General features: G+C 42.2%; 1 protein-coding gene across 1 annotated transcript; it reads right to left on the reverse strand.

Moving 5' to 3' along the window:
- Positions 1-589: 589 nt before the first annotated feature.
- LOC144129346 (zinc finger protein 711-like) lies at positions 590-16,088 on the reverse strand. Its single transcript, XM_077663397.1, has 2 exons — positions 15,945-16,088; positions 590-8,030 (listed from the first exon to the last, which is right to left on the reverse strand). The coding sequence occupies exons 1-2, from the start codon at positions 15,956-15,958 to the stop codon at positions 7,676-7,678; spliced, it is 369 nt and encodes a 122-aa protein (XP_077519523.1). The 5' UTR covers positions 15,959-16,088; the 3' UTR covers positions 590-7,675.
- Between the last annotated feature and the right edge of the window lie 483 nt (positions 16,089-16,571).

Below are 16,571 nucleotides of genomic sequence, written 5' to 3' on the forward strand. Positions count from 1 at the left end.
ACAGTTTTATTGTTCCTTTCTATTGCTAACCTTTCATAACGGTGCAGTCGGTATCTAGATCTATATATGCGGCGCAAAGCTTTTCTGGTGAAGCCAATCGATAATTAATGCGCTCTTCATTTTATTATTTCGCACATTACCTGAGCCAGACAAAGTAGAGCTGAAGTCTCCCAATCAGTAACACCTGTTTTTTTGTTCGCAGCTACACATTAAAAAAAAACTTAAAATTCCTAGATTATGGCATCACTCGTATCATTTCATTTTGCAAAAGACATTTCACACAAGGCAGCCATGCAAGAAGAAGCGCTGCAAAACAGGATGTGCTCTTGGACCGCGCGGTTCAAGAGCACATGCGGTCCAAGAGCACATGCTGTTTTGCAGCACTTCTTGGTGCATGGAAGCTCCAGAGCTTATTCATTATTTTAGAACTTTGACTATAGGAATATGATCGGTAAAAATTTGGCAATGCAAGAGCCTATTGACTTCTGGACATGTGAGTTGCTTTTGTGTGCTTTACTGTAAAAAAGGCAAGGTACAGTCACATTCCAGTGAACGAATGTGAAAACTGCAGTAACACATAATTCATGTGTGATTCTGATTGTTTATTGCAATAAATACAAAAGAAAATATGTGTATCAATTCACACTTTTATATATATATATATATTAACACACAACACTCAGAGTGGCTCTAAAAGAAAAAAAGATTTTGTGGGAACTTAATGCAGACCATATATCTTGATTCTACTTTTGTTTTGAGCACAATGAATTTCACGTTGCAAATGCTGATACCATGGATCAGACCTACAATTAGATATCCATTCAGAAAAACTGACAAGGCCCTTTAAAAATGCATATGATTAATGCATCAGTGGAAGATCTTACCCTGAAAATGCTTTGATTTCCGAACTTCAGTTCACAGAAAACAACAAACATGAATCTGATAAAGCTTACGATCTCATTCAAAGCACACTACAGGACTTATATGACAAGCACACAATTCCACATGATGCTGAAAAAACTGCTGCGCAACGACAACACCACAAGAAAGAAAAAAAAACGTGCTGTATTTTTAAAAAACGTGCTGTATTTTTCTTTTTTGTGTTGTCGTCGTTGCGCCGCAGCTTTTTTCAGTCATGCACCAACTCGCCCCACAGGCCGTCATTCCAGATGATGCACATATGCTAAAAAGAATGTCACATTCAGAAGTGACACAGATAAACATCAACATTCAATCCTTCATGATTCACTTTTCGAAAAGAATACTGCATATCAAGCAGTAAGTACTGAATGGATGTGAATACGTAAGTGGCCACTGAACGCCAGCCACTGTTTCCCTAGTGTGCACCACAGAGCAGCATGAAAACTTGAATAAGATACAACAAAAACAGCACACAACATCAAGTGAGATTGCCAGACGCACTGTCACACCCTGCTGCTTAAAATATTAAGGCAGGATCAAAATAAACCTCTGTGAACATTAAGAAAGCACATTTCTCCTCCATGCCTCACAGCCTATATGCACACGTGTGTGGTGTAGAACGATGCATCTTGAATGCAAAATTAAGAAATAAAATCAGACACAGTACAAAAGCTTGTACAGATACGTCGAACAAACCTTTGGCAAGCAAGTCAGGTCGCATGCACATGGTGTAAACAGAGCATGCACGTATGGATTGCACATTATTGCGATCTCCTACAGGAGACGAAGAAAACAAGCAGCAAGTACAATCAGACCAGTGAAAAAAGGAAGCCTGACTAGCATGCTTGTGCAGGTCAGCAAACAATTTCTGCACAAACTACATTAACAAAAGATGTTGCGGGTTCCAGCAGCAAATGTACATGTCATGGCACTAAAAAAAAAAGAAGAAGACAGGAAAAAGAGAAATACAAGACTATAGATAAGCGGACATTGATGCTGACCCCACTGACTAAATCTATACCTCGTATTTCATAGAAGCTACTAAGTCCTCAACTTAGGAAAAAATAATTCAGTGTTCGCTGTACTCATACCTTGTGCCTACACTTCATTTATATCTCATTACATGGCTTCCTGCAGTCTGTTTAATTAAATAAGCAAGCTGCCACACATGTGTGAAGTTGACACCTGACACCTGACGCTCTGTATTTTGTTGGATTACTTCGTAAAACAGAAAGTGCACAAGTTCATTGTAACAGCAATGGACTAGTAAGGCAAAAAAGAATAAACTGTGTTGTACCCACTCCAGCAGTTTCTCGGCACACAATGCACTGCAACAACCACCCTCACACAAACACACACAGCAAAACAAGGGGAGGTAAAATACCACAACAGTATGGGATACAAGACTTTCTCTAATATGGCACACAATCAGATTACCACGTAAGGCAAGGAAACACACATTGAGCAAACTTTCACTCTTGAATCTACATCAGCTCGGCACAAGTGGACATACATACCTCAAATGGGCAGCACATTTGATACGACGTGGAACAATCAGTGAGCAGACATGTGCAAGCACATCACATCTGTCTTCACTTGTGTCTGCTAGCCTGGCCATGATTTAAGAGAAAAGGCATGCTAAGATTTGTTTGACAGAGAATTTCTTTAAGCCTTGCATTCACCACATCTGCAGCTGCTATCAAAGAGCAGTGGCACAGTGATCCTGTTAGGCTGTGCATGTTTGGACTTTGCAACGATGCAATTCATACGCACCATAGTATGTCTTCAGGCAACTCATTTTTTTTCAGAGGCCAATCATGCAAAAGAAAATGCTGCTGTGACTACGGGAAACATGTCTGAAAAAGGATGCATGAGCGCTGTGTGACAGTTTTTCCTTCCCACTGCAAACCTGCAAAATCTACACAATTAACTGTGTCACACACAATAGCACACTCAGTAACTCAGCACATCTTAGCACAGCCATGCTACATCTTATCCTGCAAGAAATATGTTATGTTATTTATGTTATATATTACATGTATCTCTTGAATAAATAGCCTTTACACTGTGTAGATATCCACCTGGGCTTTGTTATGTGTTTGGACAAGAGTGCTTTCCACAAATAAACAGAAACAACACGGCACAACAAGGCTACACATGCTGGGTCCATAAGAAAGCTTTGCATCAAGCCACACCGTAGATAGTAAAAACAGCAAAATGTATGTTTACACACTGCATGTGTATGTACACGTTTAAGGAAGTGTGTCACTGGACACTCGTGGGCAGGCTTGATTTGCACACTGCAGTCTAACTTAATTGTAACTAATTAATATAGAGTAGAATGGAGCAACAGTAAATCAATTTTGACTTCCTACCTTCAGTCATCCAGTACAACGAGAATAAAAAGTGACCAAAGCAAAGCAATTTTCAGTTCCTGCTGTTTTTTTTAGCAATAAGCTAGACTGCACATTCTCATCAAGGTACATGCCACTACAATATAGGTGATTTCCTTGTTGAGAGGAACTGGATGAATTGTCACGATCACTTATGTGCAACATGTGCCGTACCATGGCGGCTGTTCTTAGACACTCAGAAAGGGGCAGTCTATAATGAGTGACAGAAATGTGCGTTGACAAGAAATAGGCCTGGTAAGATAAAGACACACAGAATTTATCTAGCCTAAAAAATAATGTAAATTCATAAAACTTTAACAGGCAGTACAATCGTTAGTGGGCCACATAACACCCTAGCAGCAGTAATTGCATGATTAAGTGCAATTACAAAAGCTGAAGCTAGAATGTGCCGACAGTTTACACACCAATGAAACAACACTGGCCATAAACTGCGGTAGGCCTGCTTCACACAAGGGACAAGAAATGAAGAAAAGCAATGTAAATATTAGCACCAGTCTATGTTATAAGGATAGAACTCTTCTTTTTTGCCATGAGGCCGGAGTTGAGCAGAGACCATGGGTTTGGAGTTAACCTGACGAAGTGGATTGTCCTATTTTGACTACTAAAGAAAGACAGAAGCTCTCTCACTATGAAAAGAGAGTGGTGTGATTTCAAATATTTTTCACAACCACAACACGGGCCATTAGGAAAGGCAACATGCCTTTTTGTCTCTTAATATGCTGAAAACAAAAACCTGAGACAACAACCAATACATTTTACATAACGCGTGACTTTTAAACAATGCTTGATAATGCAGCTATACATCTCTGTAGCCAAACCAAAAAAAAGAACTGTCGCTGTTCAGATGTTTTAAGAAACAAGAAGGCAGGCAGTATGAAATGACACTTAGAAGCGTGGATAAAGCAGGCCTGTGTTGTCTACCTTTTTGCTACAACATAACAATAAATTAGATAAATATGGCACAACAAACAATACTAAACCTACCACAGTTTCATCATAATGGAAGAAATAAAGGCATGCAAAGAAGCTTCAGCGCTTCAGTATAACGTCTACAAAACAGACTGACTGCAGCACCATGCTTCTCTCGGGTGAAGCGTGAGAATAGCGATACACAGTGCAACAATATTTACGGTGATCGCACAAAAATTGCAAATAATGACATAAAACTCTGCAAGTCCTTGAGAGATCACGTTGCCCTTTCCCCCCTCCTGAGCTTCAAATAAAAGCAGACAAACTTTACACACACAAAAACATTAAACGTTCACTGCAAATAAGAAAGCCTTCACATATTTTGATAGCAAAATATGCTTGTCACGTTTGCATTGGAAAACCATATAAAAGGAATGAAAATGAGCAAAACTGGTGATGGTCCAATATAATGGATCAATGGCAAATTAGTACTAAGCACGTCCCACAAAGCTTACTCAGCACAGATGTCAACTAAAATTTTAGTAGAAAAGACTCAGCTTACTACAGTGTTGTGAATCCTTGGATTGTTAACTGTTAGCCATAGTAAACAAGATTGTCATGTTAGTGAAAGACTGCACTATCTAGGTAAGTTGAGATCGATACTTTCAACAGCATTAAAGCTTGAACTGGCCAATCATGAGCTATAAAACAACAGTTATGAAGACCAAAGAATTGCAAACCGCCACAGCGGACAGGTTAGCATGTACCTCCAACTCTTTATGATTCCTTGAGGCAACATTTTCATCCAAAACACCTCATTCCTTGAAGTTCATGTCAACCCTTAAATAAGCACCCACTGCAAAATGTGGGATAGGTGTCAGTGTCCTCAATTCTTTGTACTAGTTTAAGCTTTGACCACTGGAAGTACAATTGCCCATTACTGTCAACAGATTGTCAGTACACTTTGTATGATTTTTTCATCTGCAGAAAAATTAGTACCAATATCACTGTCATGAAAACAATACTCCTTTAAATATGATGACAACACTCAGCACCACTCACAAAATCACCTTAAACCATTTGGCCAGGTCAAATGAAATACTCATCCAAGAAGCTAAGTAGTTTTCTAATTCTGAAAAACAGCGCAAACTTGAACACGGACAGAAGGAAGACAACAGACGGGCGTGTTCAAGTTCGCGCTGTTTTTCAGAAATATGTCATACCAACTCGCCCAAGCATCTGTTTTAGTTTTCTAAAAAACCTCCACTTCCAAAGATGTACAAAGTTGTTGTGCATTTGTATATAATAGGCTGCCGTAGAAGTGTGAATGAGGGCAGCCATGAACAGTGAATTACAATCCAACTACACCTGTCAATAATATTGCTCAAACCAAAATAAAACGCTGGAAGGACTCTTGCTATTGAGACTAGGTCGGACCTGACAGCTTTATGAAACATGCAACATGGTCACTTAATGGTAGCAGCATTAATATTAAGCAAAGCTTACCAACCTTCTTCTTTCAAGTCAATTTTCCCTTGTCTAGTTTTCCCATAAGCCATTACCCTGTTGCACTGTGCAAAATCATCAGACACTATTATGAAATGTGCTCAACAAATGCCAAGGCCAGTGGAACTGTACAGTAACAAAAAGGTAAGAGTGCACTGTGCTCTCAATGTAGGTTTTCTAACTTGACTAGGAGCACTTAACAACGATTAAGTGCGATGACATAGTAATGTATGTTGGTGAATCTGCTGGTATTTCCCAACAAACGCAGACTACACTTCCACAAAACAAAAAGAAAGCCCCAGTTCTTGGAAAGTAGGCAACTTAGCAATTTGGCTGAAAAACTCCATTCCAATTAAGCAACACCTCCAGTGTTAGCTTGATTCACAGGAACAGCCGCAAGACCAGGGGCCATATTCTGGAACAAACCTTGTTGATGCTTTTGTGTTACGAGATGCTTAGCATGGTTTCTTGTTAAAGCAAGAATTGTTTGTTGATGCTGCCATGCTGCTTGCAGATTTCACTGAATGCAATGTGCCTGGCACACTCAACTGAATATGACCAAGTTCCGAGTGTGGCAATGGCATGTTTCTCAGGGCTTACTGAATGAACCGATATAGCGATAAGAGCACTGTTATCACTGATGATGTCAATGTGGAAACAAGCGTGGTTTTAAAAGGTGGTTAAGTGATGCTCTGATACACCTGACTGCTAATATGCTCAGTGATGACAAGGCATCCAACTGGCATAAAAGCAAGCAAGGTCATTTGTGAAGTTCTTCTGCCACACCCTGCTCTGCTTCGCATTCAAATCAGCATGCAGCGATTCCTACATAATCCCTGAAAACAGTCACTGCAGAATACAGCCTCAGGGTAGCACATCGTGAAATCTGCTGGCAGGCGAGCGTTCAGAGGAGCACCGGCTTGTTAGGTTCTTTCTCTGTGTGAGGCACACACACACACCACAACACCACTTCAAGGGTTAAGACGGTGCCACAGCAGTGTTCACAAATCCGCACTTGTTCCTGGCTCTTCCACAAAGGTGAGAGTAGCCCAGACCAGCTGCTGCACAAGTAGGCTCCTAATGGCTAGCCAAGAACAGCTAGCCCCAAGCTAATTATCAAGCAGCTTAGAAATGAGAACAGAAATACCTCTAAAAATGAGACCTGGTAGTCACAGAGTTTAGAAAATACTTAACATACTCTCTATGCCAGCCAAAGTGAGATGGGCACAATTCAGCATGTGCAAAAAGGAATGAAATAAGCAATTTAGACTATCCAATAGTTGAGGCTTATATCAAACTATGATGTTTATAATAATATGCATACTGTTAATAAATATGCAAGGTGACTGCTTTTGTACTGCCACTGTCAACTCAGTAAACTTCAGCTTGAAGCCCACTTCAGAGCTATTTTGTCAGCCACTTTCGAAGTCATCACCTTCAATACAAGCCGTTTAGGCTCATACCCGCAAAAGGCAACCGAAAGACGTGAAATGGGCACTACTACACCAGCTGCGTAGAAAGTAGTGTAATGAATAGCCCTAACACAACCAGGGAACACAAGGTTACAGCAGTAAGTTCAGTAGGGTTCCCCGCATAAGTAAGTTTTTTCCCGGAGGATCAAAAACCAACTGCCATAAAAATGCAGCCGGATGGCTACAAGGGAAAGCTGCACACTGAAATAATGTTGCTTACACTTTGAGTTGTTGACTAACTTTGCCTCATCCCAACAGTTTCCAGCTGACTGGCTAGCTTAGCTGATACAGATGTGTTCTGGCAACGGTTGAAGGCGCTCCCTCCAAAACAAAAAGTTTTTCCGACTAGAAAAAAAAAAACATATAGCTTTCTTTCGCAACCACATGGCTACACTCAGGCAGGTTTTAACCATGACCATTTTCTCATCTGAACAAAAGTCCAAAAGGGTGACACTAGTAGTCAACAAAGTGGTCGTCATGGGTTTTGGCATGCCGCTCATAGTGGTGCTTCTGGATGAAGCCACGGCCGCACAGCTTGCACCGATATGGGTGCTGGGAGCTAGTGCTGAGCAGGCTGCCCAGGAAGCTGGTGGTGGCAGAGCTAGTGCTGGTGCTGCTGGTGCTGTTGCTCCCCACGTGGTGATGGTGGCGCTCGCTCCCCGTTCCGAGGATGTCCTTGAGCAGGCGGCTATCGTGGGTTGGTAGGTGCTTCTGCAGGTGGTCCTTGCGCGTGAATGCCCGCCCGCACACCTCGCACTGGTATGGCCGTTCACCCGTGTGAAGCCGCATGTGCCGGTTCAGCTTGGCTCTGCATTGTGGTGCAGAGGCAGACAAACAAAAGAAACCAACAGTCACTGACATTCACATATGCACAAGCGAACAGTGGCTTTGTAAAACAAATGTAAAGGCAAGGCTTGTTTCTATGGAATGGCATGACATGTGGAGTTTAACATCCCGAAGCAACACATTGGCTATGAGAGGCGCCATAGCGGAGTGCTCCGGATTAATTTCGACCACCTGGTGTTCACGAACACGCACAGCCGTGGCATTCTTGCTGCCTCCATCAAAATGTGGCTGCCATGGCTGGGATTCTATCACAGCAGCCACACTTCGATGGAGACGGAAATGCAAAAACCCCATAATTTTTGGCGATATATACACTCTCAACACAGTATCCATATAAAATCCAAAGTAGAAAATAAAGATGAGGTGGATGCTTTTAATAACTAATTTCAGACAGTATTTAAGCATTACGTATATTTTACAGAACCCATTTACCTTTAGTAATAGTTGTCTCTCCAACTATATGTTATTGAATATTCACATTAAAAAATGCAGCGGCCCAGATGGAGTCCCAAATAAATTCTTAACACGGTACACAGAACTAATGAGAAGGTACCTGTGCCTGATATACTACTCAGAATAAATATGTGACAACCCTGCAGCGTGAAAAATTGCTAAAATTACCAGCCTATATCCCTAATTTGTACATGTTGTAAAATGCTCGAGCATATTAACTTGAGATTTAATACAGGAATTTTAGGAATTATAATATGCTTAATCTGAACCAGCGTGGCTTCCACAGCGGGTTATCCACAGTTACTCAAGCAACAGAAACTATTCGTGCTTGCACAAGCTCACAATGACCAATTTCAAATTGATATGCTCTTTCTCAATTTATTACAAGCTTTCCATCGGGTCCCTCATGCTAAACAAATTTTCAAGTTTACCAGCATACTCCGAGATGGGCCAGGATCTTGCTGGACAAGTAATTTTTGTCTGACAAGAACTAGTTTGGTGAACATTCTTCTGATCCTATTCCAGTTGTTTCAGGTGTGCACCAGGGCACCCTTATAGCTCCACTCTTTTTCTAACTCTTTATAAATGATATCCTGAAAGAAGTTGACGTTAAAATCTGACTACTTACAGATGACTGTGTGCCTTATTAAAATGTCAAGGATACTAATGATCAAATTAAAGTTAACAATGCATTAAAATGGTTAGGCAGTGGGGTAATGATTGGCAGACATCAATCAATTTAGAAAAAAATGGTGTCAGTGAGTGTTACAAAGGAAAAAAAAAAAGGAAATTATTTTATTTCTTATTTCCTTAACAATGCCCCCATCCTAAGCGTTACTAAGCATCATTATTTGGAAGTCATCACTTCTTCCAACTTTACCTGGACAGCACGTGTGCCTAAGGTAACCTGCAAAGCAATGCAGAAGCTCTTTTTTCTTAAAGGTGCACTAAAGAGGACTCTGAACTTGTCTTTTTACTGCAGGAACTCGATCTACATATTCTGCACATTCTTAGAAACTTCAAATTATTGTCCTGTGCGGCCGATTTCCCTAACTTCAATAGGATTAAGTGTCCCGGCTCCCGCCTTTTTTTTTTAACTCAACACCGAAGGTAGGAAGAGTCAACCAACTTGTGGAGTGCCTTTCAGCCAGTCCCGTGGCGGCTTCGCTTTAGTTTCAGTCGCAGACAACATAGCCACAAATTAGGCCCACGGAAATAAAAATACACGTGGACTCTTTGATTTACGTATCACTCCGCCGATGGAAGAGCGGCAAGCTGCCACGGGATTGGCTGAAATGCACTCCATGCGTTGGTTGACTCCTCCTACCTTCAGCGTTAAGCTAAGAAAAAAAAGGCGGGAGCCGGAAAGTTTAATCCGATATAAATTAGGCAAAATCGGCCGCACAAGACAATAATTTGAACCTTCTAGGAATGCTTGGAACATGTAGATCGATCTCCCATGGTAAAAAGACGGGTTCAGATTCCTCTTTAGTGCACCTTCAAGACAGTCTTACCTTTGGAACTAAATGCTTTGCATACAGTACACTTATTCGGCTGATTTCGGAATTTGCAAATGTAGTTTGGTCTCGGCACATGAAAAGTAGCATCTACATGCTCGAAATGATTTAAAAAATGGTATGCTTTATAACCATTACAAGCGTAACTTTCACAATGTGCAGGCCTTCATTCTCTGGATAGCTGAGCGAAGCTGCAGCATTCAGTTTTTGTATTTATTACTCCAAGGCTCCTTTAAGCTAAATTACTCGAATTTATAAATTTTAAATGCACTCACGGGACTTGATAAATACACCAAAATAGATTAGAAGAATTTTCCTGCACTAATAACACCTTTTTGTTCTCCTACTTTGCACAACCTGTACGTGAATGGAATGAACATACATCTGATAAATTTGCTGAGCTTGCAGAGAAGGAGGTCTTTTGTTTTACTGATTGCTGAAAACATTTGCATATTTGCATATAATCCAGACTACTCTGTGTTTTTGTTTTGGTTCTAAACAGTAGCCATAATTAGAATTGTAAATAAGTGTCAATTCTTATTCACCCACTTCTTAAATAACCCTTCCAAGGTTGACAGTACGTTGAAAAATAAATATGTGTAGAGTAATAAGCTTCTTGCACTTCAAAGGGACCTCGATCATGTAACCGCTTGGTGTTCATCATGGCAAATGTCACTTAACACTGAAAAATGCAAGTTAATGACATTCAGCCGCAAAAAATCTAACTCTTCGTTCAATTACATGCTCGATAACAGCTTAGTCTCTCAGGTGTCTTCTTACAAATACCTCGGTGTCCATTTTTCATGTAACTTGTCCTGGTCCACTCATATACAGAAAATAACAGCTAAAGCATCCCGGACCTTAGGATACCTAAAACGGAATCTTCATGGAACTCCTGCTACTACCCGTAAGCTCGCCTATCAAACATTTGTTCCTCCGCAACTCGAGTATGCATCATCCATTTGGTCACCTCACCAGGCTTATTTAATTAACTCCCTTGAATCAGTCCAAAATCGTGCTGCGCGTTTCATCTCCAGAAACTATGACCGTCACTCAAGCGTCACAAACATTAAATTATCGCTCTCTCTTTGTACCTTGCAATCACGAAGATTAATTGCCCTAATCTGCTTATTTCACAAGATAGTCTATAGCACTAATCTTTCGACTCTCCCTCTTGCCCAACCTCACCGCACCTCGCGCCGTTTAAACAACCATCTCAGCTTCAAACGCCTTTCAGGTAAAACCGTTGCATTCAATTCATCCGCTTTGCCGCAGGCTATTGTTCACTGGAATGGTCTTCCGGAACACATCGTCAATATTCGTGATCCAGCTTCTTTTAGGACCGAAATAACAGCCATTTTTTCTAATTACTGACGCATCAATAACTATTGTATAATGATGTTCTTACTGTTTAATGAGTACTAACAGTCAATCAGCATTATATAATCGTGTCATTCATGCTCCTGTTATTACCCCTATTTATGTAATCCCCCCCTCACACAATACTCCATGCTTGGAGCCTGTGAGGCAACGTGAATAAATAAATAAAAGGAAACAGAAAAATCTCCAGCTCCAGTGCTGACCAAATCTACAACCTCCATATGATACATGTGCTGCACCAATACGACTACAGTAGTGATTTTCCACTCCTCCACTTTTGTGACCACTTTTGGTAATACAGTTGAGCCCACTTATAACGAGCCTGACGGTCGCATGAGTTGCATTCGTTGTATCCGAGGTTCATAGTAAGTGGACTTCCCAAGTTACAGCCAAAAGCCAAAAACAAACAACAGTGTAAGTCCCTTATGCAAGTCTGGTTATTTAAACTGCAGTCTATTATGGCACTTTCCTAGCTCTCCAGCGCAGTTACATACTTCTGCGCTGGAGAGCTAGGAAAGCTAGGTTGGAGAGCTAGGTTTGTGTCCCTAAACCAACAAGCTGGTTTAGGGACACAATATGGTATAACTAATCGTGGTGGAAGCGCTCACGGTAGCAGGTGGTAGGTCAGACTCCTTGTCATCATCCTCATCAGATTCTTGGCAGTGCAGGAGTTCTCATACTTTGTGCACTACGATTTTCGGCAGTGTATGGCACTTTCCGATGTCGGCATGATCATCCACACCAATGAAGCCATCCCAGGCGACATCAAGTTGGGCAAGCTTCACATCCACGACGCATTGCCAGAAATCTACATGCATCCGATAACTTGGGTGTTTGACAGCGCCCTCCACTGCTCCTGGAATCATAAACTTCTGCCTTAAGGAAGAAATTCTTGACGCACTCTGCATTCGGTTCTATCCACAGGACCTTATCATTCTACAGCGGGCAGCAAAGAAATTTGAACTGGGACATCCTGGCACCTGGTCTGTCAACTGCTGTCAGTCTCTGCTCGTGATGCGCTGCCGACAGGACACCCTAAGCACATGAATTATGCCCATATCAAGTTGCTGGTCTTGCTCCTCATGTTCAGCGGCAGAAGAACGCAGCCACCTGAGCAAGGGAAGGCAGCACAGGATGTGCCGTGCATAGTTGTCGAGCATGAGAACGACCTTCCTATTTTTGTTTTCGCCCCATGTCAAAGTCAAACTCAACAAGCCACTCAGCAAACAAGCCATCCGTAATCTCCATGCTCCCTCAAAACTTTTGCATAGTGACACACTCGTCTAATAGAAAAAGAGGTCACACATCATTCAGGCTTTTATGTAGTGTGTGTAGCTTCAAGAACGTAGCTTCCGAAGCACTTTGCCTTGCAAGCATTTTTGATGACAAACGGTGACAACCCGTGGCTGCCGTTCATGCTCATGCACTTATAGCCGCCAACGTGAAGCTTACTGCCCTTTCCACCAGTGCTAGGCATCACCTTTCAAGGCATGCATTCTTGATGGCTGCATCTGGTAAAAAGTTCTATCAGCATTCCACATGTCCCATATTTCTTATCTGTTATTTACATTTATTGTTTTTGCTTTTTTAGGCGACTGCATTATTTTCGTAGGAAAGGGGAGATGACATGGAGGCTACAAGGCCCTTGTCGCTCTCCGGCAAGAAGCGGCGGTTTTCGACTGTGGGGCCACGTTTACAGTGCCTCCCGGTTCGCTGTAAGCGAGCTGTGCAGCCACAGGCGTTCATTCTATCTGGCCCGCAGTGCCATTGCCCTAATACATACTTTGATGGCAGCACCGTCCTCATTCATAATAAGCAAGCGTTCACTATAACTGCAGCCGTTATAAGCAGGCTTGACTGTATAACATAGTGAGCACCTCAGCGTCATGCCTGTTCGAGCTTCTTCACTCTGCCCGTACTGTAGTAGAACTGCAGTTGGTAACAATGGGACAGGGTCCATGGCGTCCTGTATTACTCCACTAGCCAATCACAACAGTGAACAAGATCAGTTTTTTAATGTTTTACTGTATCAAACAAGCCAGAGGCATCAAAATTCCTGAGCTTATAATCACGTCTTGTGGTTAGCTCTTTGTCTAGGCAACAAGAAAAGCTTTAACAATAATAATAATAATAAGTGGTTTTTTGGGGAAAGGAAATGGCGCAGTATCTGTCTCATATATGGACACCTGAACCGTGCGGTAAGGGAAGGGATAAAGGAGGGAGTGAAAGAAGAAAGGAAGAGATAGGTGCTGTAGTGGAGGGCTCCGGAATAATTTCGACCACCTGGAGATCTGCTTTTTGTCACAGAGGAATTATAATCGGCAGTCTGGCATGTGAGAGGACTTTCACTGCAGACTTGAGTTGTACCCGACTATATGCTGTACTTGCTCGCATGATGATTCCGCCTCCCTTTTGTTGTTCAGAATTTATTATTTTTTAACACCTTAAAAAAAAAGGTTCACCCGGCCTTCAGGGCCAAGGTTCAGAATTTGTTGATTTTTTTTCACACCTCATAAAAAATGTTCACCCGACTTTCAGGGCCGGTGTCCAGCATGTTCGCTTTACCTCGCTGCGATTGACCAGTGCCGTTGACTATCGTAAAAATTGGAGGACACTTAAGCTTCGCCTTTAAAATTGGAACGTGACAGCGTGTTGCAGCACTGCCAGGGAGTCCACGGAACGCCATCGCCCGTTCAGCGCGACGCCTTGCCCGTTAGACAAATCGCTCTGCTATGCACGGTGTAACGGACGCGCGCAGCGGCAAACCACGTAGAAGCGCTGCCAGGCGCCTTGCCGAAATGCGCAGGACTCAAGTTGCAGTTGTAGTTCGTAGACACATCGTTCTCGACAAACCCAATGCCACGAACGCCAACATAGTTTCTGCGCCGAACGAACGGGCAGCAAGCTGCAAGCTTCATGGTGAGCGTGCTTTGGATGTGCGCTGCGTTCGCCACTCACCGCGTGATTCCTGCGTGCCCGCACGGCCCCAATGTGCCCGAATGAGATGAGCAGGAGGTGCTGCCGTCGCGTGCTATCTGTTGGAGCAGTGGCGTACATTACGAGGAGGAAGAGGAGGAGGGAGAGGAAGCATTTTTCGCTCATGGCCAATGCCGCCGCCGCCGCCGACACTGGCTTTTCTGCAACACGGGGCCCTTAACGCTGTCGTGTTAAAACTGCTGGACTGTGCCGTGCTACAGCAAAAGGAAAACGCTCAAAATGGTTTTCTTTTGAAGTGAACGATGCTACACACTGGCGACAGAAACGTGGCAGACGCAGCAACTTGTTGACCGTGTACTGTTGTTTAAGGCGTATCGACACCTAACTTTTTGGTGTGTGTTTTCTTGTCTGTAATGATACGTGAGGCATTATTATGCATGGATTTACGACCTAGTATTCTCCCACGACTGCTAAGTAATTTATAATCGCATTTATTTCTCGTGCTGTTTTGGTTTCGGTTTCAACACCCGAATGAGGACTGTGACGTCAATGTGTGCTTACAGGTCACGTGAAACATGAAAAAACTGCAATTGTATCGTTGCTTCCACATTTGTTGTCATTCCGGCTCTTGAGCTGGCTTCAGCACTGCAGTAAATTAAAATGATGAAGCAGCGATTATAGGGACATTTTTCTATGCCTCACGTGACACAAAAGCTCTCTTTGACTTCACAGCCATCGTTCGGCTGTTGAAACCAAAACCAAAACAGCATGACGGAATAAATTCGATTATAAATTATTTTATGGTCGTAGGCGAATATCGCATGGTGATTCATGCGTAGTAGTGTCTTCCGCATCATTGCAGAGAAGAAAACATGCCACCAAAGTTAGGTGTCTATACTCCTTTAATGACAGATGGACGAATGGGCAGACAGACGATACGAAATTTCGACACCAAAAAAGTCTGTCAATATTTTTTTTTCCCTTGCGTAATGAACCCTCCCCTCAAACAGATGTCAACTCTTCAGGAAAACAAGCAAGTTCATTGTGCGAGTAAATATGGTATGCTGTCATCTGGCATTCAATCAAGTCAAATGGCAGACAAGATGTGTTTAATGACGTCAGTGCAAAGTCAAACGGACACGAAGGACAACTCCATCCAATTACTGCTCTAAGCAAACATTGATTCCCTGGCTCTTTCTCGCTTTGTTAATGTTTGTCTGGCAGCAAATGATGCATTTATTGCCAAGAAAATTGGATTTAAATATCTTGCCGCCAGTTGATTCAAACTTATGATGTCCTCACCGAAAAGGACGGGTTGCCATTATTTTCAAGCGAATGGCGGTTTAGTGTAGTTTCTGAGATCCACACCAAAAAATTGGTGCCGCTACACACAATTTGAGAAATCAGTCGCTGATTGCTACATCTGTATATCATTCCTTGGCCTTTTTCATATTATAAAAGCGCCGTTTTCGATGAGAATGGTCTCTGTGATTAGACCGTGGTACCCTATTGACATAGGCTACCTTCTATTTGTCCTCAGTGTCCCTTTAAGATAGAATTTTTGCATGAAACATTCTTCCAAGACTCACCGATAGTCACTCATGTAAGGGCAGTACTCGCAAGGAAACTTGCGCTGCTTGCCACCGCTTCCACTCCGATGATGGCCCCCGCACGACGGCTGCAGCTGCCTTAAGGTCAAGTCCTTTGGAAGCTGGACGGGCGCTGTTTTTTTTTTTTAATAAATGCAACATACAATATATTATTACAACATCACGTTTTGCTCAACCCCTCTCCCCACAAAAATCAAGAACAGAGCGCAAGCATAACACAACACTTTCTTTCTTTACTGTGCCCTAAATAGTTTCCATATGCAGTAACAACTTGCACCACACTAATGAAGTGCACTTCAAAGGCAGAGTGAAGCAGGTGAAAGAAAGCTGCTATTAAAGGAGTATAAACACCCAACTTTTGGGTTCGTGTTTTCTAGTTTGTAATGCATAAGACATTATTATACATGGATTACCACCTTGTATTCTCCTACAACAGCTAAATAATTTATAATCGAATTTATTTGTCGTGCTGTTTGGGTTTTGGTTTCAACAGCTAAACGATCGCTGTGAACTCAAAAAGTGGTTTTATGTCATGTGCGACATGGAAAAACTGCAATATAATCGCTGCTTCTACATTCGCTGTCATTCTGGCTCTTGAGAAAGGCG

The sequence above is a fragment of the Amblyomma americanum genome, chromosome 4 (genome assembly GCF_052857255.1).
Source record: "Amblyomma americanum isolate KBUSLIRL-KWMA chromosome 4, ASM5285725v1, whole genome shotgun sequence".
Lineage (NCBI taxonomy): Eukaryota > Metazoa > Arthropoda > Arachnida > Ixodida > Ixodidae > Amblyomma > Amblyomma americanum.